The sequence below is a fragment of the Nilaparvata lugens genome, chromosome 9, assembly GCF_014356525.2.
Source record: "Nilaparvata lugens isolate BPH chromosome 9, ASM1435652v1, whole genome shotgun sequence".
In the NCBI taxonomy this organism is placed as follows: Eukaryota; Metazoa; Arthropoda; class Insecta; order Hemiptera; family Delphacidae; genus Nilaparvata; species Nilaparvata lugens.
The window spans coordinates 18,585,873-18,612,114 of NC_052512.1; the positions used below are offsets into that span (position 1 = coordinate 18,585,873).

Sequence of the window (26,242 nt, forward strand, 5' to 3'; positions counted from 1 at the left end):
TGAACTGGATTTTGTTAAGAGATTTTCTGTTGAGATGGATTTAGAGGTGACGGGACTAAGGTTAAAAATTGATGATCGATTTGAGGTAGCAGTGTTAGGTATCTATAGGTCACCAAATGGAGACTGGCAAAAATTTTGTGAGCTGCTCCATACACTTTTGGAAATTACAACCGCTCGTTACAGCTGAAATACTAACAACTAGTACCAATTTTAACTCTGCTGTTTGGGAGGTAATTAATAGAAATAGGAGAGCAGCTCAAAAAGATACAGTTACTAATGTCCCTAGGATAATCGATGAACATGGAATTTATATGGATGATAGTATAGACATTTGTAACTTTTTCAATAAGTATTATCAACAGGTTGCATATAATCTCCAAAAGTCACTGAACACTAATACTTATAATACAACTACATTAAATGCTGAGCCAATTGAAAAGGTATTTAAATTTCATCCATTATCAAGAGATGAGTTGTCAAGAATAATAAAAAATTTGAATAACAAAAAAACAGTAGGATTGGATGGGGTCTCAAGCAAAATTTTAAAAGAATGTGAAAATGAATTACTGGACCCTTTATTGCATCTCCTTAATACTTCACTAGAGCAGGGTATTTTCCCTGATGATCTGAAACAAGGAAAAATTTTGCCAATTTTCAAGAGCGGTGATTCTGAAAGAGTTGAAAATTATAGACCCATTAGTATTCTAAATGTAATAAGTAAAATTTTTGAAAGAGTAGTTTTAAATAGGCTATTGATGCACCTGGAAGAAATTAATTTCATATGTGATGAACAGCATGGGTTCCAGAAAGGGAAATCTACTAAGACTGCAATAGTATCCTTGTTGAAAGACTAATAGATATAATAGATTCAGGTGAGAAGGCAGCCGCAATATTTCTTGATTTATCCAAAGCTTTTGATTGTGTGAACCATAGAATATTATTGGAAATACTAAAAACTGTAGGTGTGAATGGTATAGAACTAAAATGGTTTGAATCATATCCCATAGGTAGAAACCAGTGTGTTGAGCTTACCAAGGTGGATGGGAATGAAATAGTAAAAATTAAATCTCAAAAACTGGAGGTCCAGGCTGGAGTACCTCAAGGCTCAATTCTGGGTCCCTTACTGTTTCTGTTGTATGTGAACCAATTACCAAAAGAGTTAAAAGATCACAGAGCTCTGTTGTTTGCTGATGACACATCGCTTATCTTTAACAATTATTTATTAGATAGTCTAGAAATAAATGCTTTTACTGGAGTACAGTCAATTGTCCAATTCTTGAAGCAAAGGCAATTAACAATAAATAGTAAGAAATGTCAATTCCTACAATTCAAAAGTAAATATAATTCAGTAGAGGATAGAGAAATAAATGTGTTTGTAGAGGAAAATGAATTAAACCAAGAAGAGAAAGTAGCATTCTTGGGAATTTTATTGGACAGGAAATTAACATGGCATCCTTACATTGAGAGGATATGTAATAAGATATCATCTGGAGTATTTGTCCTGCGGCAGCTTGCTAGGCTGAATGATAAAAAACTACTGTTAACTGCCTACCATGGACTTATACTATCTCATATTAGGTATGCTATTTTATAACAAGCTACCTCAAATCTTGAAAAGTAATGATGATTTGAAGATTTTCAAAAAACAAATTAAAAAATATTTAGTTGATAGAGCTTTTTATAGTGTACAAGAATTCCTTTCAAACCTAAACTAGGTTGAACTACTTAGTGTTAGAATTATTATGTAATAACATGACTTGTCTTATACTCCATGACTGGAGTCTTTAGGACGTAATCTTTAAAAAAAAAAAAAAAAAAAACATACATACATACACTCATACACACACACACACACACACACACACACTCACACGTGACAGACCAATACCCAAAAACCACTTTTTTGGACTCAGGGGACCTTGAATTGTATAGAAATTTAGGAATTGGGGTACCTTAATTTTTTTCGGAAAGCAATACTTTCCTTACCTATGGTATAGGGCAAGGAAAGTAAAATCACTCTGTAGTTGGTGAAGTATCTTCTTTATGTTATAGTTTGTCTTTGCACGAAGAACTGACCTTGATTGTGGAGTGGGGAGGAGACAGAGGGTGGCTCGCCTAGCTCCGCATCAATTTGCGGCAGAACGCCTCGTTTGGCCGCTGTGTAAACATCCTTCAACTGCTCGGTTACTGCTACCATCTACAATACATACAATTACAATTATTAAAACAAGCAATAATAAAATCTATTTAATGAGTTATTTATAGAAGATTTAGTCATTATCTCTCATAAGAGAACAATATCGGGGGAACGAACTTCGATCTGCAGTGTGACAGTATAGAAAATTTGTAACGAAATATTGAATTTATAGTTTATATTTATTCATTTTTTCAGTCGTACAATTATTTTTACAGTTATATGAAGAGGCACAACAGGCTTATACCCCAAACTGTCCCTTTTCAAATTTACTACAGTCCAAATCAAAATCTAGGTTAAACCTAGTATCACTCGTCAAAATAACAATTTATTCACACTTCAAAAAACAAACACATCATCAATTACAAAATAGATATACTATGAATTCTATTTAGTTATTTATTTACATTGTGTACAAATACTTAACATGAGGAAAGGCACAACAGGCTCATTCCCAAAACTGTCCCATTTCCAATTTTTACTATACTGTCCAAATCAAAATGTTGGTTATGTCACTTTCACTTTTCAAAATACAATTTACACTCTTCAATACTCAGATAAACGAGCAAATTTTGAATCTAATAGATACTATTAGAATCTGAAATTAAAAAATCTAGAACAGTAACTAAATAATTATTCAAAAAGTCTAAATTTAGAATAATATACTATGTTTGTTACAATATTTGTTAATATACTATGTACTACACATCACCAGCATCTAGCATCTAGTTACTATTTTAGACTTTCTGAAGTGAACATGTTTTCTAAAGAAAAGAGAAATGCACAAAAATAATTTTTTCTTGCTGGATTATTATTCTCGTGAGATCAGTTGAGGAATAACCCACACATGCACTCGCTCACTCACTTCCATTACAATATCGACAAATTTTCCAGCTGCCAAGGACATATTTATCCTTTCAATGTCCTTCAGCGTGTTATCCCAGGGTTGAGACCTAGTGCAATCGAATTTTCATTTCATAAACCTACTATGTTCCAAATTTCGTGAGAATCGTTAGAGGCGTTTTCAAGATCCGGTCACATACAGATATATAAACATATAAACAGAAAATTGCTCGTTTAATAGTATAGGATGTACGAGGGTCATTCAATAAATAAGTAACGAGACAAATTACTAATTTTTAAAAACGGCTGATCCATATGAAACTTTCAGGACATGAAGCTTGGAAACCTTGCGATGACATCTGATCAGTTGTTCCACCGTATTTCGTAAAAATAATCGTAAATTGACTCAGTTAACAATGGCGAGTCCGCTTGAGAATTGCACCGTAGAAGAACAAAATTATTAGTTTTTCTCTCGTTACTTATTGAATAACCCTCGTATAAGAATTTAAACTGGAAAAATGAGACGTCAAGCAGAATTAAATCGACCATTGAAAGCTCTCATTACATCACTTAGATGACGAGCGTTATATCTTCTACTTGTCAACTTCAAGTTTGATAGTTTGGTTAGTTATAAACGTGTATGTGTAACTTGAGATTGTATAACTTTGTTCAACAAAAATGCATTTTTGGTCATTTTACAGAAAAATAATAAATTTCCATCAATTTATTCATTTTGGGAATATTTCCCTTCGATTCCCTGGGAATATGAATTTTATTATGCATTATAAATTACGGGTAAAGCCCGTCTCAATGGGGCGATCAAGCGAGAACAATACAATTGCGAAACCCTTTGGGGGGTAGATTTAGCACATTCTCGACCCTTGTGCAATGAAGCGTATGCCCCCATCCTGTTAAGTTCAGTGACGTTATTCCATACTTTAACTCGGAGATTCCCATTTCCATAGTCTGCACAGGTCCATCGAAGTTAAAATTACCCACTTTTAGACAGTCTGTAGCTCTTGGTGTAACATGAAGTTCCTGCAAAGCTTATCAAGATGCGACAAACATCTAAACCGTGAAGGCATATACCAGTTTCTATTGATATACAATCAAATTGCGCATCAAATAATATTATGCCCGTCGTTTGGTGAAAACCAAATCCTGCTATCAAATGGTGTGTTTTACGCAATAAATGAGTTTAGTATATAACGATTTTATAGCTCAGGTTATCAGAGATGTACAAATTGTTTCGAAACATACTTTTCAAGTCATTCTTATCAAATTTAGAGAAATATAGCTCATTTAGGAAAATAGTTGAATTCCATCATTATGGAACACAATATTTTGAGCCCATTCTAATATTATCAATGAACTAATTTCTTAGTGCTAATTGATATTTTTCAAACAGTATATATATTATATCGAGTTGTAAGTTGCGGATCAAAGTGTTGGATTTTGGAGTAGGTTTTGAAAATATATTTTATGTTTCTAAACCTATCTGGATGGGGGCATGAAGAGATCTATTGTTCAATATTGGTTGAGCATTGGCATGGGTTGACAGTTATTGTTTACCATTCCACCGGTGTTGAAGAGTGGGTATTGTTCTCTCTTGACCGTTTCTCATGCCCCCATCCATATAGGTTTTACCCACTTAGGGTACTTCATTATCATGTATCATTATCAGTGTATAAGTAGTTGGTTACTTTCTTAAACTTGTACAAGTCGTTTGTTTATTTTGTTCTTATCTTGTTTTGTGAAAATAAATATATAATTATTATATTGCCTTGATCTTGAATTACCAAGAATTTTACATCATGCTCTGTCGTATTATTCAATTAATTTGAAGCTCTCACCTGGGACGATCGGCCGTAATACCGAACAGCGTTGGCCAACAGTCGATTCATGTCGGTATCAAACTCTTGCAGAGATTGATAGTGGCCAGACTTAATTCGAGAGTCGATAGTGTTCAAGTCGATGGGCGTTTCGTTACGTCGCTTGGATGGCATCGTCATTAGAGGGGTGGCTAACGGCTCACCCTTGTCATCTGCAATAAAACATTAATTAATAATTAGTAATAACATTGAGAAATTAATAAGTAATAACATATATAAACTATAAATGTAAACAGAACAAGAGAAATGAAAAAATATGTTTTTGTTCCTTTCCAGGTTAGAGCTATCTGCTTTGTCTAATGACAGACAAGGATAGCAACACTAATCAGTTCAAATCAGCTTTTTCCAAAAAACATAATACACGAATATGAAATACAGTGCAACATATTTTGGAATCCTCCTACTAGACTATCCGTCTGTGTGTAGGGGGAAAGTTGCTGACTTCCAACGTCAAATCTCACTACTAAGGGCCGGCCGGTTTCCGAGATCGGGATCTAGCTAGGTTCTAGACTTTGAACAGTTGGAGTCAGAAAATTGGCTTTACGAAACGGGGCGTAGTCGCAGTCCACGTTTAAATTAAATTTCGAAAAACTAGAAAATTGAACACAAAATAAAATAAAGAGGAAATATTGTAAAGTTTCAGCTATTTTTAATTATTTAGTAATATTTAATTTCGTGAAGGAAACACGTTTCCAATTATAACGGGTCCGACATAAAAACCTGACGATTTTTGAGGGAAAGTAATTAAAGTGTGTTTCGTACAATTAAAAAATGTAATATGTCAAATTAAAAATAAAATTTTGCAATTTACAGTGAATTACATAGATTACTCACAAAGTTTTTTTATTTGAAAATTATGTCATCCAAATGATGTCCGTTACTTTTCACACACTCACTTCACCTGATTTCAAAATTTATCATTGCTTGCTCAATCATCACTTGTGGAATTGCTTCAATTTTCTCATTGAATGACTTCCTTTAGTTCTGTGGATTATTGGCTGCCCAATAACAGTAATTTTGTTTATTCACAAATCTCGACAAATGAAAATGTGCCTCGTCACTCGAAAGAATAACGGCATCCTGGTGGACATTTTCGAGAATGATCTTGCAAGCGACTTTGCGATGTGCCCATGTGCCCAATCACTTGCCTCAAGTTGTTGCACTAACATTATATTACACGATGGAATTTCAGGTCGGAATGAAGAATTCGTCGTACACTTCGATCAGAAATGGCTAGCGCAACAGCATGTTTCGCTGCTGAACGTCGTGGAGACCATGGAGAACAGCTACTCTTACCGCGTTAATGTTTTCTGGTGTCCTCACAGTTTTCGTCCTGTTGGTTTCGTTTTTAAAGCAGATGTCGTGTTCCTAAAATTCTTTACCCACAACAAGATCGTATTCCTAGTGGGAACAGGCGCGTGTCGATTTGAATTGAAATGACTGCGGAGTAAACGCTGTGTTAAAATAACTGAACTTCTCTTAAATTAAGCTTCAATCACAAACGGTCGATGTTCACTTGACCACGACATACTGGCTACTGAAATGGCAAGAATAGACCTGTCGATGTACAACATTTCCGCCTTTTCAATGACAGTGGTGCAAACATAATAATTACTACAAAATCATCAGATTAATATGCCGGGCCCTGTATAAATGAGAAAATAAAGATTATCATAAAAACTGCGACTACGCCCCGTTTCGTAAAGCCAATTTTCTGACTACAGCTGTTTGAAGTCTAGAACTTGGCTAAATCCCGAACTCGGAAACCGGCCTAATATCTTATAGGTAAATAAAATTATTGATTAATACCTTTTCAGGTAAAGATTATGTGATTGAATATAAATCTGTATTGACGTGGCCTTATGCACATTCTACCTTCTGTCTAAATAAATTGATTGACTGATTGATTAATTGATACCTTTGGCAGAGACAAGAGCGCCGTACAGTGCTTCGAGCGATTCGGTCAACTCAACGACGCGCGTTTGTTGCGCGTTGCTGTTCGTCGCATGCACGGGTCGACGGGCGCGCACGTTTCGCGCACCAGCAGCGTTGCTCTCATCGTTTCTAGTTGTTTCAACCGCTTGCTTCAACTTTTCTCGGCACCGTTTCACCTAAAAAACGGTCATAAACATTTTCATGAATTCATTCATTTTCAGAATAGAATATTTTATTGCCAATTGAGTAAAACGTTAATACAATAGGCTTTGTCATTTGTAAAGTATGTGACGACTCAAGCGATCCAGTTAGTTATACTTAGGTTCAGATGATATTCTATTCATAGAGTGTACTTTTTATAATAAATTCCCGTGAAAAATCACAAATAAGATTATTAACTTCAAATAAACACATGGAAATCATATCTCAATATTCGACAACACTCAAGAAAAATCAAAAATATAAGATGGACGAGCTGCCGAAAAGTTTATTCCTTAAAATAAAAATAATAAAGCCTAGTTTTCACTAGAAGAATTAGTGGTCAAATAACTGGCATGCTCACTCTACCGAGCTATTTCTACTCTACTTACTTGGTCGAGTCACTACAATAGAGAATAGTAGGTAAAGTGTGTTATCTAGTGAACAGAACTAACCTTAAAATGTCAATAATTTTTAATAGATGAACACTTATTAACACTTTAATAAATTAAGACTTATTAATAAATAATAATACTTCTAAAACTTGATAGCCTACGGCACGACTCTACTCTACTAACTTGAGACTTTTCCATTAGCATAGTAGTGGTAGAGTAGAGGGAGAAGCGGTGGTGGGGGAAGGCAAGTGGTAGAGTACTATCCCACTCTATTCTACACTCTACCATGAACGTTTTCATTTGGAGAGTTCACAAGATAGTTGGTACGGTACTTGCCCAGGGAACTCTACTAATAAAAACCAGGCTCAATTAATGTTGATGCATGATAATGTTGAAGAAACATCTGAAACTATTCGCGTCTGAAATAGAATCGGAAAAGGTACTAGTAGTTCTTCACAATTGAATAAGTATAAATCAACAAATGATAAAGATGAGATAACACAGCGTTGCCGATTATCTGCCTTGGCACTGCCTCCTATAGAGGATAGCTGTTATATCTACATTATTTCAAGTATCTATAAATTTTGTTTTATTAACTGCTCACTCCCTTTGAGTAGCTCTTTATCATTGATTTATACAATAAGTACATCATCAAAATGATAAGGAGAGACAAAATAAGGTAACCTTGTGCTATTCCTCTCCCAAATTCCATGAAGTACAAACATAACCTATTTTTGGACAATTTCTATCTAAATTTGGGAAAGATACAGTTTTGGGCTTTAAGCCTGTTGTTCCTTTCCCAATAATTCATAGTTGAGAATTATATTGTATCTATCAATGTATGAATAAATTTAGATAAGGTTACACATAGTCCATAGTTGATATAGCTTATTGATGACTATTTTAGGTATAAATTTGATCAGAATCGTTGGAGCCATTTTCGAGAAAATCGCGAAGAACCATGTTTTTGACAACATTTTAGCCGCCAACTTGAATTGCATTTGATCGAAATTGTTCGTGTCGGATCCTTATAGTGTAAGGACCTTAAGTTCCAAATTTCAAGTCATTTCGTTAATTGGGAGATGAGATATCGTGTACACAGACGCACATACACTCATACACACACACACACACATACAGACCAATACCCAAAAACCACTTTTTTGGACTCAGGGGACCTTAAATAGTATAGAAATTTAGAAATTGGGGTACCTTAATTTTTTTCGGAAAGCAATACTTTCCTTAACTGTCCTATTATATTAAGCGAGCAATTTCAGTATTTATCTGGTAATTTTTATATCTGGTTATTTATGTTTTACGGATCTCGAAAACGACTCTAACGATTTTCACGAAATTTGGAACATAGTAGGTTTATGATATAAAGATTCGATTGCACCAGGTCTCATTCTTTGAAAAACTCGCTGAGCGACATTAAAAGGATAATTCATCCTTGGAAAACAGATAATAATTTCGTCGTCTCTCGATAACAGAAGATGTGTGTGCCTGTGTGGGAGAGAGACAGAATTATTTCCAGCTATGTAATCATAATCAATCAGCGAGAAATTTTATCTAGCTAGACAATTTAATCGATTTAATCAACATGATCTGATTCGTTGACATGACATGACTAGTAGTTTTGTGAACAGTAGACCTCACGCAGTATCCTCATCCACAAGTACCTGATGTCAACTGTTTTAAATGTTAACAAAATCAGTTCACGTTTGAATTTGTATTTCATAATTTATTAGCCTAATATTTATGTTAATTTATTTAAACGAATATTAATGTTAATTTTAAAGAATATATTTCTATTCCAGAATTTATATAATATTTATCCAGTTCCGTGATAATCTTTCCATCTAATGAAAATTATTTTTTTTTCAATCAAAAATATTATAATTTCTTCAGCATTAGTTCATTTGATTATTTTTAATCACCTATTAAATTAGTTTTTTCGAATGTGATAATATTGATACTGATGGACACGCATAATAATACCATGACTGCAAAACAAAATATTGAAACCAAAGACCTTAAAGCTGCGATTAGATCAAATTTATTAACAAAATGTTAATGACTCAATCCTTATAGATTATATTAGATTGAACATAACTTATCATACACATGATGAACATGTGTGTTTGTCAACTTGCGTTCAATCTAATAGAATCTATAAGGATTGACTTATTAACATTTTGTTAACAGCTTTGGTGTAAACCCAGCTTAAAGATGCATACCTCTTCAAGGTCTTTGATTAAAACTATAGACCTTATACAAATACAGTAATAGACTGGCTTCTCCACACATCTGTGTAATCACTAAACTTGTCAGCTGATTTATGATTAATAATATTCTATAGTCTGATTTTTACTCTAATATTGGCTTATGAAGGAGGCTCATTTTTCCTTTTATATTATCATTGAAATGCAAAATTTCCAAAAACCTTGTATATACGTCGACGCGCAATTAAAAAAGGAACATACCTGTCAAATTTCATGGAAATCTAGTACTGCGTTTCGCCGTAAATGCACAACATTAAAAACATTTAAACGTTAAGAAAAATGCCAAACCGTCGACTTGAATCTTAGACCTCACTTCGCTCGGTCAAAATCCTCCTAAACTAGAGTATATCATAATTTTCAAAGTTGATCATTATTTGACAATTTCAAGTGATTAGTGAGTGTTATTTTGTTATTCAATTTGGTTTGTATATAATCTAAATTATATATATTTTGTTTTCAAATGTTTGAACAGAAAATTAAACCTGAAATTCAGGTGTATGGAACATAACCTATTTTCTGGACTATTTATAGTGTATAAATCAAAAATCGGGGAAGAAACAGTTTTGGGCTGTGCCTGTTAGTACTTCCCCAATCATTTTAAATAATTGTGTTCGGTTTATCAAAAGTCAATAAATAATAATAACAAGCGAAGCTCGGTGCCCCGATATTGGTAATATGCCGAGGAAAGTAAAAATCAGACTATAGAATTATTCATCATGAATCAGCTGTCTAGTGGACTATAATACTACCCGTTCAAAAACATCGAACATCTTAAAAATGTATCTTTCCATCAACGTTGTAGACAGTTGCAGCCAGACCTGATAACAGCGCTCACACTCACATTCCGAGACGACATGTCACGGTACGATAGGACAGAAAGTTCTATGTTTATTTAGAATTTTTTCTAGACATTTTAAATTGATAAATTATTTATAAATTTTTGAGAAAACATAACAACAGGTCAATGTAACTTACTGAGCGCGAGGTCTACTATTCACAGAACTACTAGTTAGTTGATTTCTAACCCTACAACAATTCAGCAATATGCTACTTTGCTTGAGTGGTCGTAGATAAAATTGTATATATAACTCGCCTACTTCTATATTAAATCTACCTCCAAGTCGTGCTACAAAGCACTACCTCTGTAAACAAAGCAGTAATGCATTCGTGTGACGTCAGCACAGGTAGGGCTCCTACACCAATAAAAATTCGTTGATTTCAGATTGTGTACATCAGCTAGTGTTTTATTGGTGTAGGAGCCCTACCTGTTCTAACGTCACACGAATGCACTACGGCTTTGTTTACGGAGGTAGTGTACAAAGACCATCAATATAAAAAACCACTATTTTGTTTTGAACATTTTACGGTATTATTGCAAGTGAACAATTTTATTTGAAACCGACCAACCTTGGCGAAGTTGCGCAACAGAAATAGCCGGGTGCTGGCAACCAGTTGCTGTTGCGTTGCTGTGAGCGGTTTCGGCGGCTGAAGCGAGCCTGTGCTGCCAACCTGACAACTGCTCGCCTGCGTCTCCTTAGCAGTGCTGCCAACCGCGTTTTTGTCCTGCTGCTGTTGCTGCTGCTGCTTGGCATCCACTTGGCCCTTTCTCGACTTTTTACGCGGTTTGGTGGCAGCACTGTTGTCCTGACTTTCTTTGTTTACCAATACCTACAAGAAAAAAACACATCAATATAGTAAAAAACAACATTAAAGTAATTATTATTAAACGAAAATACAAATTAAATTTGGCGAAATAAACATTCTTATTCTTATTCTAAATGCTGTAAATCACCCCGAAGACTTCTGCTACTGCAAATATTGAAAACAGGGTAAACAGATAGATGGAAATATTTTTCTGTTGTTTTTATTGCAGTAGCAGAAGTCTTCAGGGTGATTTACAGCATTTAATTGGGATTTTCGTTTAATAATAATTATCAAAATAATCGATATGAATAATCAATAATGAATATTCGTGAACAGAATCACAATCATATAAATATGATTAGGAAGGAACAACAGGCTTGGCCCAAATCTATTCCATTTCCAAATTTTGATAAATTAATATATGTCCAAAAAATAGGTTATGTTTCTACTGTAAAACGTTCAAGTTCAATTTTCGTCCAAAAATATATACAAGCTAAACATTTTGAATTTATAGAAATTAAAACACCAAACTATATTTAAATATAACACTTAATTATCACTTCATATTGAATTAATCAAGTTATTTTAGAAAATTTTGAACCCAAAAATATACACAACTTCTCTCACTAAGCACAGCTGTTTTAAAATATACAAATAAATATACCAATTTTCCTAAATATACCCATTTTCCTAAATATACCTATTTTCCTAAATATACATATTTTCCTAAATATACCTATACCCACAAATATTACCTATTTTCGTAAGGGTTACTCTTGATTCTTTATTCATTTGACTTGATAACAGCACAATGTCCGAAACATGTCGTGATTAAACAATTAAAAAAAGGGTACTTAGATATTTATTTATTTCTAATATCACCTACTATCATTAATTCTTATGAAACGAAAATCCTAATAAAATGCTGTAAATCACCACGAGGACTTCTGCTGCTGCAAATATTGACAGAAGGGTAAACAGCTAGATGGAAATCCGATGAGCGCTACAATACAAAAATTATTTGTCAGCCCGGGAATCGAACCCGGTACCTAATTGCTGGTCAGGAATGATTACCCTTACACCAAACTGACAATCTCTGGATAGCAGCGCTCATTTTATACAAAGCCATAGCGGCCAGCCAGTCTACAGATGGAAATAACTGAGATATTGCATTTATTCAAATGCTAATGAATTAAAAATGATTTGTTATAAGGGTTATCATGCATGAGTCGTCGAATCATGCAAGAGACGAAAAACAAAATATGGAAAGTGTTATTGAAACACGTTGTGACTTGCATGTAGCTGCTCTCACTGAACGCATCATCATGTCTGAACTACTAAACTGATTAACTTGTAATTTTGCATAAACATTCTGAATTTCTTATTCTAAAGGTCTTTTCTCATTTTTACTAATCAATTTTAATTCTAATTTATCAATTGAATGAAAGGTTGTAGGTTCGAGCACAAATACAGTTCTATTTGGCTGACAATTTTCAACTTCAATGAAGATCATCCACGTAATTTTGACAAGATTATGCATAATTGATGTATTTTTTCAATATACAGTATTTACAATTGTTGGAATTCAATAGGATAATACTTCTGATTTTCAGCATGTAACTATAGAACTATAATTCAATTTAGGCTAAATTCAATCATTAATTTTTCCAAGGGCCGGTTTCCGAACTCGGGATTTAGCAAAGTTCTAGACTTTGAACAGCTGGAGCCAGAAAATTTGCTTTCCGAAACGGGGCGTAATCGTAGTTTTTATGATGATCTTAATTTTAATTATTAATATTTATTTTTTATCTTTATTTATATTTTATTTCTTCAATTAAAAACGTTTTCCTTGAAAAATTCCTTGTAAGAAATGAAAAATTCCTAAGTAATTCAAAATAGCTGAAATTTTACACTATTTTCTCTTCATTGTATTTTGTGTTAAATTTTCTAGTTTTTCGAAATTAAATTTAAGGTGGACTACGACTACGCCCCGTTTCAAAAAGCTAGTTTTCTGACTCCAGCTGTTTCAAGTCTAGAACTTAGCTGAATCCCGAGCTCGGTAACCGGCCCTAAATTGTGTTTTTCACCGACCCTTGCGAAGCGCGGGTTACACCTGCTAGTTACTCTTTTATTCATAAACGTTTGGCAATCGACAAACAATGTTCAATACACATTAGGCTGACTAGAATTTCGTTGGAAGCCTTCCGTGTTAATGGCCCGGTTGCACATAAGCTGGTTAAATTTTAACCCTGATTAAATTTACGAGAACCAATCATAGAGGGCTTTTTTGGAAAGACTCCTCTGATTGGTTCTCGTGGAATTAATCTTGGTAAAAATTTAACCGGCTTTTGTGCAACCGGCACAATGTCTTCTTCGTTCGAAGACATACTATGTCGTTAGTGACCACCCTTATGCTATTTTTTCTCTACGGTTTCACTGTATAAAGTATTCAAATGATCCATGACATACCTGATTTAAGCGCTGGTATTTGCCGCCTATGACGCCGCGACACCTGGACGATTTGCACAGGCAAGGCTGGCCCTCCTTGGGGTTGAACAGGGCAAAGTTGTAGTCATAGGTGAGCTCCTCGTGCGGTCGGATGTCACGTAAAGCGAACAGAGCCATGCGAAACAGGCCGTTCACACTCCACTTCTGCATCTCACAGTTGGGCTCGCACGAGTGGTTCACAAAACGACCTGTAATACAAACACAAAAAATCAATATCTATACCATTGTTAATCTAAAACCATGTAAACCTAATCTACAAAATCAAAATTAATCCCATAACAGGGGTCTTTTCGCAATGCATTCAAATCAAATCAAAATTTTTATTCACAATACAAACAATTGAGGGTCCTGCCAAACCCAAAGGTTTTTCGGCGGGTGTCCAGTTACAAAAAAATACGAGTTACAGGAAAAAACTAGTTACAAAAGACAAATAAACTTAGACAAAATAAATATTACACTTCAAATATTTTAAGTAAAAAATGAAAGAAAACTAATACACAATGCAAAAATAGAATAAGAAATATACATCAGATTTTAAAACAGAATTAACAAAAAAAGGGAAAAACAAAAATTTATCAGAAAGGAATGAAATGAAAAGGAAAAGGGAAAAATTGTTTTACACAAGTAATAGTACATTTTTATCGTTATAATTTTCAAAACTATACTATAATGAGGACTTTATGCCACGTCTTTAACATTATAACACTCGGATACTATAATGAGGTCAATTTCTAATTTCGATTGATGAAGACTTACCTAATCCTCCCCTAATCACTCCCACTACCTAACAGCTTTCTCCTACGTTTGTGTTAGTACTGTGTGTGTGTGTGTGTGTGTGTGGTGTGTGTGTGTGTGTGTGTGTGTGTGTGTGTGTGTGTGTGTGTGTGTGTGTGTGTGTGTGTTTGAGAGAGAGAGAGAGCTTTGTTAAGCCGCGTTTACACCGGAGTTGGCAACCAATGATTGCCGACATTTATCGGCAATTTTCAGTTGCACGCATTAAAACAACTGCAACTCGCATTGCCAACCGTAGTTGGAGACCGATTTTGCGAGTTGGCAATCGAAATTTGGTTTTCCGACCGGAGTCGGTAAAGATCAAAGGCGGTTGCCAACCCCGGTTGGCAATGCAAGTTGCAGCGCTAACTTGAGTTGCAACTTGAGTCTGCAACTACCCCGCTACCCCTCCCGCCTGTTGGCTCCACGTGGTCGCGCTGCGTCAGTTCCTCAGTTCAAGCAGGCTAGTCGTCGTGACTTGTTGTGTTTTGTTGTTTGGTTGTTGTTTGTGCTAGTGCAATGTAAGCTATAATGTAAGCTAAGCTATACATTACTCAAGCTAAGCTATATATTTCTTAAGCTATAGAGTTTCTTTGATGGATTTGGAGTTTTTTTATGTATACATTATTTCTAATTTTGATCCAAAGTCGTTTACTGGTCTGCAGGTATATTGGTTTGTGTGAATGTTTCGGAGATGTGTTCATCACAAGAACAAGAAGCTAAATGACACGGTGCATCCAATTGTGCGCAGGATGTGTCGATGCTACAAACTAGTAGTTCTGTGGACAGTAGACCTCTCGCAGTTTTAAAAACTACAGCCTCCATCAGAGTGAATTTGTCCTGTCCTGACGTGTCGGCGAGATGTCGGTGTGTAAACAACTAATGGCTGTTTCAAATGTTGTATCAGCAATAATTATTAATATTAATTATAATTACTAGTAGTTCTGTGAACAGTAGACCTCGCGCTCAGTAGGCTACATTGACCTGTTATGTTTTCTCAAGAATTAATAAATACTTTATCAATTTAAAATGTATAGAAAAAATCCTAAATAAACATAGAGCTCTCTGTCCTATCGTATTGTGACGTGTCATCCCAGAATGTGAATGTGAGCGCTGTTATCAGGTCTGGCTGCAACTGTCTACAACGTTGATGGAAAGATACATTTTCAAGATGTTCGATGTTTTTGAACGGGTAGTATTATAGTCCACTAGACAGCTGATTTATGATAATTCTAAAGTCTGATTTTTACGGTAATATTGGCGTTCAAATGAGACTCCTTTTCCTTTTGTATTATCCTTAAAAAGCAAAATTTCAAAAAACCGTATGTAGGCCTATACGTCGACGCAAAATTCAAAAAGGAACATACCTATCAAATTTTATGAAAATCTATGCTGCGTTTCACTGTAAATGCAGAACATAAGAAGATAAATATAAACAAAAAACATATAATCATAAAGATAAATGCAAAACCGTCGACTTGAATCTTAGACATCACTTCGCTCGGACAATTATAAATTGAATGCTAATAATTTATTGTAAACAACTATGCTACTACAGTATCATCAAAAGCTTACCGAGTTGAAAGCAGAGAAAAGTCGGGAGGAAATACTATGCTACTTCAAATTATCAATTGCATGCCTCACTGCATGCAATTAATATTCCACACAACAGCTGTTTTTTTTCACTAAGTTACATTGAGATATTGAATTGCATGCGTCATTACATGCAATTTATAATCCACTTGACAGCTGATTTATGATGAATAATTCTATAGTCTGATTTTTACTATAATATTGGCGTATAAAGGAGGCTCCTTTTTCCTTTTATATTATCCTTGAAATGCAAAATTTCCAAAAGCCTTGTATATACGTCTACGCGCAATTCAAGAAGGAACATACCTGTCAAATTTCATGAAAATCTATTACCATATCTATAAACATATAAACTTTAAGAGAAATGCAAAAACCGTCGACTTGAATCTTAGACCTCACTTCGCTCGGTCAACTATGGAAACAGAAATAGGTTTCTCCTCTTCATGTTAAAAGTAATATCACACAGACTTTAGATGCGAAATACACTACACAAAACATACTAATATCTATTTGTAACTGACCATCGCCACCCATGCGATGCCCGTCGATGACGAGGCCTCCGTCCAGATGCAGGCAATAGTGGTGCGTGTCACTGTGATACCTGGACGCCATGCGACTCTTGAACTCGCGCTCACTCACCACCTCGCCCACATACTCCAGGATGAACTCGCCCGTCCTGATCGGGTGCCGTGTCTTCACACCCCACCCCTTGTCCGCTGTCATGAACTTCACCAGCCCAGGTGCCCACTCGTGTCTCTACACAAACAAACAAATTCAACCAATTCACACTCTCAATCCACTACAACCACAATAGATACAGATTTTTTTATATTTACAGCACCTAGTTAAAGACTGTCCCCTGTGGGTTGGGGGAATTCTGAGTCGAACATCGTACTCAAGAATGTGTTGAAAACCAGAATTCACCCACAGTATCCCTGCTTGTCGTAGGAGGCGACTAAAAGGGAACTTTGGAGCTAAACTCCAGAAGTTGCCTTGCCTTCAAACCCACGGGATCTGCCCATCAGGGCAGTTTCGGAGGGGCAAAAAGAAAAACCCAAGAGACCAGTGATGGGTGAAACTCCAGGCACAAATGTAGGTCAAGAGGCTGAGTCGAGGTTGACCAGGTGCCCTAGAGGCAGTTTGACGTCCCCTCTCCAAGCGGAATGATCTACAAAAAGACCAGGAGTGGAACTCACGTAGGTCACGAGTTTATGGGTGGAGAGACCAAACCTCACCACTGCTCGGGTGGAAGAGCGGCCATTTAGGCAAATCTTCCTGGGAGATGCAAGGCTTTTGACCCTGCGAAGTTTCGGAGGGGCAAAATGAAAAACCCAAGAGACCAGAGATGGGGGAAAATCCAGGCACAAATGTGGGTCAAGAGGCTGGGTCAAGGATGGCCAGGCGCCCTAGAGGAAACTTGGCCACCACTTCCTCAGCGGAAGGACCTTCAAAGAAGGCCACGAATGGAACTCACGTAGGTCACGAGGACTAATCAGTCTGAAGAGACTGCCAAGCATGTCACACTGGATTGCGACAAGCAACCAGGTGATTAAGGGGATGGTAGCATAGGGAAAACTCCTGGTTCTTGTAAAGGACATAGGTATTGGTTTGCCTAACTAACATACTACTTGGGAACACAATAAGCTTCGGTTGACTTGTGGGGTTCTTTGAAACTTTGGATCTTTAAATCCATCCCTTCAAAAAAAAAGAATATTCTTAGTGTAGAGCTAACCTGTATACGTTGGTTGGAGCAGTGCTGTTTGCAGGGACAGAGGCGCGGAGAGCATTCAGTGTAGATGAGTCGATTGATGCAGTCCTCGCCACAGCCTGGGGGGGGCTTGCCCCCTTGGCCCCCTTGAACCCCCTGGGCGGGGGGCAGATTGCAGTTGCAGGCCTGCGCCTCGTACATGTAGCTGGGTTTTACGTCGTAGTACACGTCTGAAGCAAAAATTCAAAAATATTCATTTTCTGTTAGTATTTAGCTTGAAATAGTATCTTATGTCACATGGACAGGGAGGGAAGGGGTCTTTTGCAGGCGAGAATGATGTTTCTAATCGAGGCGATAGCCGAGACTAGAATTTCATTCGAGCACTGCAAAAGACATTCAAGACGTCCAAGTAACGTACACTATTTTTGTCATAATAATCTAAAGAAGAATAATTGAGAAATAGAAAATATTACCTGCTTGTGCTGAAGTTAATAGGCATATATGCATTCTATAAGCATAACCTATCTCTTTCCTGTATAAGGCTACTTGTAATATAAATATAAAGAAAAATAAAAATCTCAGTAGCCTACCCCTTTAGAAATATTTTATCACAACATGTTTCGGACATTTATGATATTTTCATATGCACTTGAAAATGGCATAAATGTCCGAAACATGTTGTGATAAAATATTTATGAAAGGGTACTGAGATTTTTATTTTTCTTTATATTTATAAGCATAACCTAGTTTACAAATTCCGAATAAGGAATTTTGAGGAAGTAGACAAAACTTCCTGGAGCGCAGAAGGTGGTTTTTTGTAGCAGTTTTGCTGTTCCTATTTCGGAAATAGGGAACATACTAGACTGTAAAGAAAACATATGGTTTCATTACAATAGAGTATGCTGTGATGAGAATCATATGTTTATTTGTTCTGCAAACAGCTGTTTACCGGCCTAATTTCATGCATGAAAAACAGCTTAAATTGAATGACTATGACAAAATAGTTATTTGTATTTCTAGAGTGAAAAGTGCTGTTTTTTGTCCCTGAGGGTAAACGTTTGAAGCCCGAGGCAACAATTTTCCTGAGGGAGAAAAACATTTTTCACTCGTGATATAAACAACATTTTTCCTCCACCTACATTTTTATAAAAACTGCTAATAAAATAATTTTTAAAAACGTATGTGACCAAACAATGTGTTACAACATAATCTAAAACGTAAACAGCTGGGCTGGCTTGTAATATTAGAGTTCTCCGCCGACAGCGCTATGCGCTATCAGTCGGCAAAAGTTGTAACAATGGCCGCCACAACTACAACTATGATGAAGTAAGATGATTAGTTAATGAGGAATATTCGTTGGATGGTATTTTGAATAGCTTTGAATAAAAAAAAATTATACATTTTTCTAGTAAAGTGATATGAAGTTTGTAATAATTTTTTTGTCATACTTACTCAATTGCAGCTGTTTTCCATGCATTAAATGAAGCCGGTAAACAGCTGTTTGCAGAACAAGAGAACATGTGATTTTCATTACAGCATACTATACTGTAAAGAGATCATATGTTTACAGTCGAGTAAGTTTCCTAGTTCTATAGTTAATATAGTCCTATGTTAATATAATAGCTCAAATAATTTAAGAACTCATCTAAGAAGTTTCAAGTTATAAGAACTCATCTGAAATCTTATAATATAGGCCTTTATTATTTTATTTGAGCTGTTATGAACTAGGCGCTACAGGCTAGGTCATGTTTATAAAATGCAGTAACTCAAGCATAAGCAGGTAATAGTTCCTATTTCTCAGCAATATTATTCTTTCTCATATAAATATAACAAAAAATATTGTACGTAACTTTTATGGTAACGTATTTACCGCATTCGTATAATAATTCTGCCCTCAACTACGTTTCGGGCAGAAACAATCATACTTATGCGGTTAATTACCGTTATCGGACTTACCGTTACCGTGACGTAAAGTACTATAGCATACAAACATAAATTTCATATATTGATCAAATGTCTGGTTGAGGTATTGAGTTTAGTTGGTTTAATGACTATTCTATATGCTTCCTCATCTGAGCTTAGACCTTCTAACCTATTTGAAATGTTCGTTTTCAAAATAGAGATGCTTCCCATGTTATTTAAATGGAGTTACTTTTACGCTCTAGGTAGTTTTCCTGTTTTTTACTCCCGAGAGCGAAAAAGTGACACTTTAGTATGTTCCAGGGAGTAAAGTAAGCACTTTAGACAGGAGGTGGAGGAAATAGTTATTTGTATATCTAGAGTGAAAAGTGCTGTTTTTTCTCCCTGAGGGAAAAGTTTGAAGCCCGAGGCGAAGCCGAGGGCAACAATTTTCCTGAGGGAGAAAAAACATTTTTTACTCGTGATATACACAACATTTTTCCTCCACCTACCTTTTTATAAAAACTGCAAATAAAATAATTTTTAAAAACGTATATGACCAAACAATGTGTTACAACATAATCTAAAAAGTAAACAGAAACAGCTGGCTTGTAATCACAGTTCTCCTCCAACAGCACTATCTGTCGGCTAAAGTTGTAACAACAATGACAGCCACCACTTCAGCTATGATGAAGTTCCCGTTTCAAATTTGATTAGTTAATAAGTAATATTCGTTGGCTGGTATTTTGAATAACATGGATTAAAAGAAAAAATATATAATTTTTTTCTAGTATAGTGATATGAAGTTTGTAATAATAATTTCAGCATACAAACATACATTTTATATATCGATCAAATGTCTGGTTGAGGTATTGAATTTAGTTGGTTTAATGACTACTCTATATGCTTCCTCATCTGAGCTTAGACCTTCTGACCTATTCCAAATGTACGTTTTTAAAAAAGAGATGCTTCCGATGTTATTTAAATGGAGTCACTTTTACTCCCTAGGGAGTTTTTCTGTTTTTAGTACCGAGAGCGAAAAAGTGACACTTTAGTATCATGTTTCGGGGACTAAAGTAAGTACTTTTGAACGTAGGTGGAGGAAAAAACTATTTACAATAGCACATGCGAGATCAACGAACTCTCCAACACTGTATAGTGGGTTTTCTAGAGGCATCCTTTTCACATTCGTTTTGAAGACATTATTATACTAAGGGTCGGTTTCCGAGCTCCGGACTTAGCTAAGTTCTAGACTTTAAACAGCTAGAGTCAGAAAATTGGCTTTCCAAAATAGGACGTGATCGCAGTTTTTATTTTCTCATTTCTATAATTGAAAACATTTTTCCTTAACGAAATTAAACATTCCTAAACAATAAAAAAAGCTGAAACTTTCCACTATTTTCTCTTTTAATTCTATTTTGTATTCAATTTTCTAGTTTTTAGAAATGTAATATTTGAACGTGGACTGCGTTTCGGAATGCCAATTTTCTGACTCTAGCTGTTTAAAGTCTAGAACTTAGCTGAATCCCGAGCTCGGAAACCGGCCCCAAGACTCCTGGAACACAACGATAATTTATTGAAATCTTCTTTTGATAGAACCTCTGACTAACACGTGATTTCAAAAGTAATTCAACATATCTATTTTGAAATGTTAGTTGTTACTCACTGGTTCTGATCTTCTTGTGATTCCAGGAGGGAACGACATCCCTGCCAGGGAGACGCGAGTGCTTGTGTAACCACCACAGATCGTGCGGAAGTTGAAAGTGCACCCTACGTTGTCGCACCTGAAATAAATTAATCATGAATTTTATGGAGAAAATAGAGATGTTTTTTGTGTACTAGAATACCGATAATCAGTCAAATTCACCCCTATTTCTAGTGTAATGGCTACGAACTACCCTCTGTTCCACAACTTCTCCAAATTCTCCTCAACATAAATCAGGCTCTGTTGAACAAATATTGAAGGTAGAGTCAATAGGCCTTATGAATAAAGTTGAGCATTTGCTTATACTTCTAAAATATGGAGTATATGCTTCATTTTCTATGAATAAACGTGAGCAAAACCTTTTGCTCATACTTATCAAAAAAATAGTTTGAGCATTCGCTCAAAAGTAAAAGCTCATACTTAAAGTTGAGCATTTGCTTATACTTCTAAAATATGGAGCATATGCTTCATTTTCTATGAATAAACGTGAGCAAAACCTTTTGCTCATACTCATCAAAAAAATAGTTTGAGCATTCGCTCGAAAGTAAAAGCTCATACTCAAAATTGTATGAATAAACTAGAGCATTTGCTCAACTTTTAAAGCAAATACTTCAAAAAAAAAGGCGAGTCTAGTCTAGAGCAGCTTTTCATCTTTTGCTCATAGTAAAATGGCTCAACTTATTTGTGTAAGGAAGAGGAAACTATACCAGATACGATCACAACCAATAGTTGAGAACTATAAAACTCTTTTTAGATTCAACCATGATATATATCACCATTATTCCTACAAAAGAATGAATACAAAATATACCTATCGGATATAAACATAGCCATCACAGAATAGGAAATAGGCATTTAAGAAGATGAGAGTGTAGACGATTATAAGAAGGCTATTGAGATTAAAAGATTATGCTGGAGATTATTATAGAGATGACATTTTTCACGCTTATATTTCACAATTAAAAAGTCAACTAACCTAAAACTCAATTTATAGATGATATAACAGAGCAGACGACCAAACACAAGCGGTGTCTAAACTTGCATATTTAGCGCTTACGTAAGTAGCACATTCTAACCTTTCACTATAGAAACAAAGTAAGGCCAATCAGCTGATAAAGGCAAGTGTCAATGACCCAGAATTAGTAGATATTAGTGAACATGATGAGTAGCGGCTACAAGAAGGAGAAGGAGGAGAAGGAGAAGAAGAAGTGAGGAAAGAACAAAACTGTTAGGTAGCCGTGGGTTGGGGGAGATTTGAGTCAAACATCGTTATAAAGAATTTGTTGAACACCAGAATACACGCACAATATTCGTAGGAGGCGAATATAAAAGGGACCCCCTTTCCAAAACCCTTCTTCTCCTTGTTAATAAGCTTTGGAACATTTCATTTCTAGAATGGCACGTTTTTCATTGAGCTGGCCTTGTGCCATTTTTTATTTCTTTTTCTATCTGTCGACCTTACTTGGCCATATTCTTACTTCTTCTTAGGCCAACCCAAGGTGTTAAGTGGACCGTGCTGATGAGTGGAACTTTTATATGGTGTCTCTAAAGCCGTGTCCACTCTGAACAAATGATCGACAGACATGTTTGTTGAAACAGTTTGGGTAAATTTTATTATGTTTGACAAACAATGTTTGCCCGTGGCCAGTGTGGACGCGTCAACAATTAAAATATTTGTAAGTGGGGAGAACAGGTTTAATTTTTTACAGCTATGAACACTGAAAATGTTTGGAAAATAGTAATTTTTTGTTTGACAAACAATGATTGTCCAAACTTTTTAAAATGTTTGTCCCTGAGCTCCTCAACAACCATGTTTGCCGAACATGTATGTCAAACATTTGTTCAGTGTGGACACGGCTTAACGGCGCCTGCAGGATACCAGGCGCCTTCCTGTAGTATTTAGCCTTGCCTGGACATGCGGGGCTCTGTCTGGGTTGACTCCACTTCCCTAGTTGTTCGTGGAAACCACATGAACAAACCAAACCCCAAGGCAACTCCAGAAATTGCCTTGCCTTCAAACGCACGGGATCTGCCCCATCAGGGCAGGTTCCTCAATTTGAAATGGGTGCCCAGGAACACAGGAAATTCCGTTGCACTCTTATGTAGAGGCTATCAACATTGAGAAGGCTTCTACTGATCACGACATGTATGATGTGAGCTCAATCGCATCATCCCAACTGGAGAGGTAGGATGAGCTTCTCAGACCATTGCTCAAAGAAGGACACAAAACTTCTTGGGAGAGGTGAGGCTTTTGACCCTGAAAAGTTTCGGAGGGGCAAAAAGAAAAACCCAAGAGACCAGAGATGGTTGAAACTCCAGGCACAAATGTGGGTCAAGAGGCTGAGCCGAAGGAGGCCGGGCGCCCTAGAGGCAGTATGGCGTCCCCACCCTTAGCGGAAGGACCTACAAAAAAGCCAGGAGTGGAACTCACGTAGGTCACGAGGACCAATCAGTCTGAAGAGACTGCCAAGCATATCACACTGGATTGCGACTAGCAACCAAATGATGAATAGGATGCATAGGATGAATAGGAGCATAGGGAAAAACTCCTGGTTCTTGTAAAGGACACAGGTATTGATTTGCCAAACTAACATTCTCCTTGGGAACACAATAAGCTTCGGTTGACGTGTGGGGTTCTTTGAACCTTTGGATCCTTGAATCCGTCCCTTCAAAAATAATAATAATAATGATTGGCTCAGTTGGGGGGGGGGCATCTTTGCAGAGACTGAAGGATTCATGGTGGATATCCAAGATCAGTGTCTTGATACTAGAAACTATTTGAAATACACGAGAAAGTCTTGACGATGATACATGCCACCAGGCATCTGAAACAGTCCAGCATGTGACAAGTGCATGTCAGGCTTTGGTAGCAACTGACTATCTTCACCGGCACAACCACGTGGCAAGGATCATACATCAGAGCTTAGCATGTCTGCACAACCTGTTGCCAAGCTCAGTACCATATTACCAATATACTCCTAGTACAGTTTTGGAGAATGCTTCTCACGAGCTGTACTGAGATCGGTCAGTTCTTACAGACAAACCAGTAGCCCACAATAGACCGGACATCATACTCAAAGATAAGCAGAAACAGACCACCTTCCTCATAGACATTGGCATTCCCAATACACATAATTTAAAACAGTATAGTGAAGAGAAAGTTGTCAAATTCCTGCCTTTGGCAGATGAGATAAAGCAGCTGTGGAGGCAGGAAAACGTTGCAATTGTGCCGCCATTATTGATGTCAGCAACAGGGATGGTACCTAAGGATTTGGCTGATGAGTTGAAAAAGTTGGGATTGTCAGCATGGGTGTTAAATCTAATGCAGAAAGCAATCATACTGTGCACAACATCAATTTTGTTAGAAGTTTTTGAATATTCCAAAATAGAAAGAGGTGTCATTTTGCTTAATAGCCAATTCCACCTTCATATCCAGTAAAATGGAGACAGAACATAATAATAATAATAGGTAGCCTCACCCATTTGGCGCAGTAAATGGGTGCCGGCATCAAACCGTAGCGGTGCTCATCGGGCCGATACACGCGCCAGTCTCTGTCCCTATCTCTGTCTCTGTCTCTCTCATGCGAGTGGTCGCCGCCATCTTGCCTTCCGCCGCGCTTGTACACGTCCGAGAAGAGGCCGGCAGTCAGGTAGCGTTTTCGCCAACGTGGCACAAACGCGCGTTTACGCCCTTCCCCCACTCCTCCTCCTCCTCCCAGACCTCCTCCAACCTTCTGCTCCTCCTCCAGGTCACTGCAACATTTGCAGCAAACGATTAGGCTCAACTCACACTACCTCCACTCAAGTCGTACGACTCCAGTCGAGGATAAATAAATATAGTTATTTGTATATCTAGAGTTAAAAGTGCTGTTTTTTCTCTCTGAGGGAAAAGTTTGAAGCCCGAGGCGAAGCCGAGGGCAACAATTTTCCTGAGGGAGAAAAAACATTTTTCACTCGTGATATACACAACATTTTTCCTCCACCTACATTTTTATAAAAACTGCAAATAAAATAATTTTTAAAAACGTACGTGACCAAACAATGTGTTACAACATAATCTAAAACGTAAACAGCTGGGCTGGCTTGTAATCACAGTTCTCCGCCGACAGCGCTATGCGCTATCAGACGGCAAAAGTTGTAACAACAATGGCCGCCACAACTACAGCTATGATGAAGTTCCCGTTTCAAGTTTGATTAGTTAATGAGGAATATTCGTTGGCTGGTATTTTGAATAACATGGAATATAAAAAAATATTCATATATTTTTTAAGTACAGTGATATGAAGTTTGTAATAATTTTAGCATACAAACATGAGTTTCATATATTGAACAAATTAATGTCTGGTTGAGGTATTGAATTTTGTTGGTTTAATGACTACTCTATATGCTTCCTCATCTGAGCTTAGACCTTCTATCCTATTTCAAATATACGTTTTTGAAACAGAGATGCTACCCATGTTATTTAAATGGAGTTACTTTTACGTACTAGGGAGTTTTCCTGTTTTTCTTCCCAAGAGCGAAAAAGTGACACTTTAGTATTATGTTCCAGGGAGTAAAGTAAGCACTTTAGACAGGAGGTGGAGGAAAAATACATTTATTAACTCTAGAATTTGGTTTAAACATAGAGTATTGTCAATAAGAAATAATTAATTACATCTTGTCAGGCATAGAACAG

The 26,242-nt window shown here is 36.4% G+C and overlaps 1 protein-coding gene across 1 annotated transcript in view; it reads right to left on the reverse strand.

The window, feature by feature from the left end:
• Window positions 1-26,242, reverse strand: part of LOC111050219 — a 112,114-nt gene that overhangs the window by 23,176 nt on the left and 62,696 nt on the right. Inside the window, 9 exon segments of the mRNA XM_039435273.1 lie at window positions 2,077-2,197; window positions 4,891-5,081; window positions 6,848-7,040; window positions 11,147-11,407; window positions 13,853-14,079; window positions 16,777-17,011; window positions 17,988-18,193; window positions 21,529-21,646; window positions 25,047-25,320. Of these exon segments, the coding sequence (XP_039291207.1) occupies window positions 2,077-2,197; window positions 4,891-5,081; window positions 6,848-7,040; window positions 11,147-11,407; window positions 13,853-14,079; window positions 16,777-17,011; window positions 17,988-18,193; window positions 21,529-21,646; window positions 25,047-25,320 (1,826 nt within the window).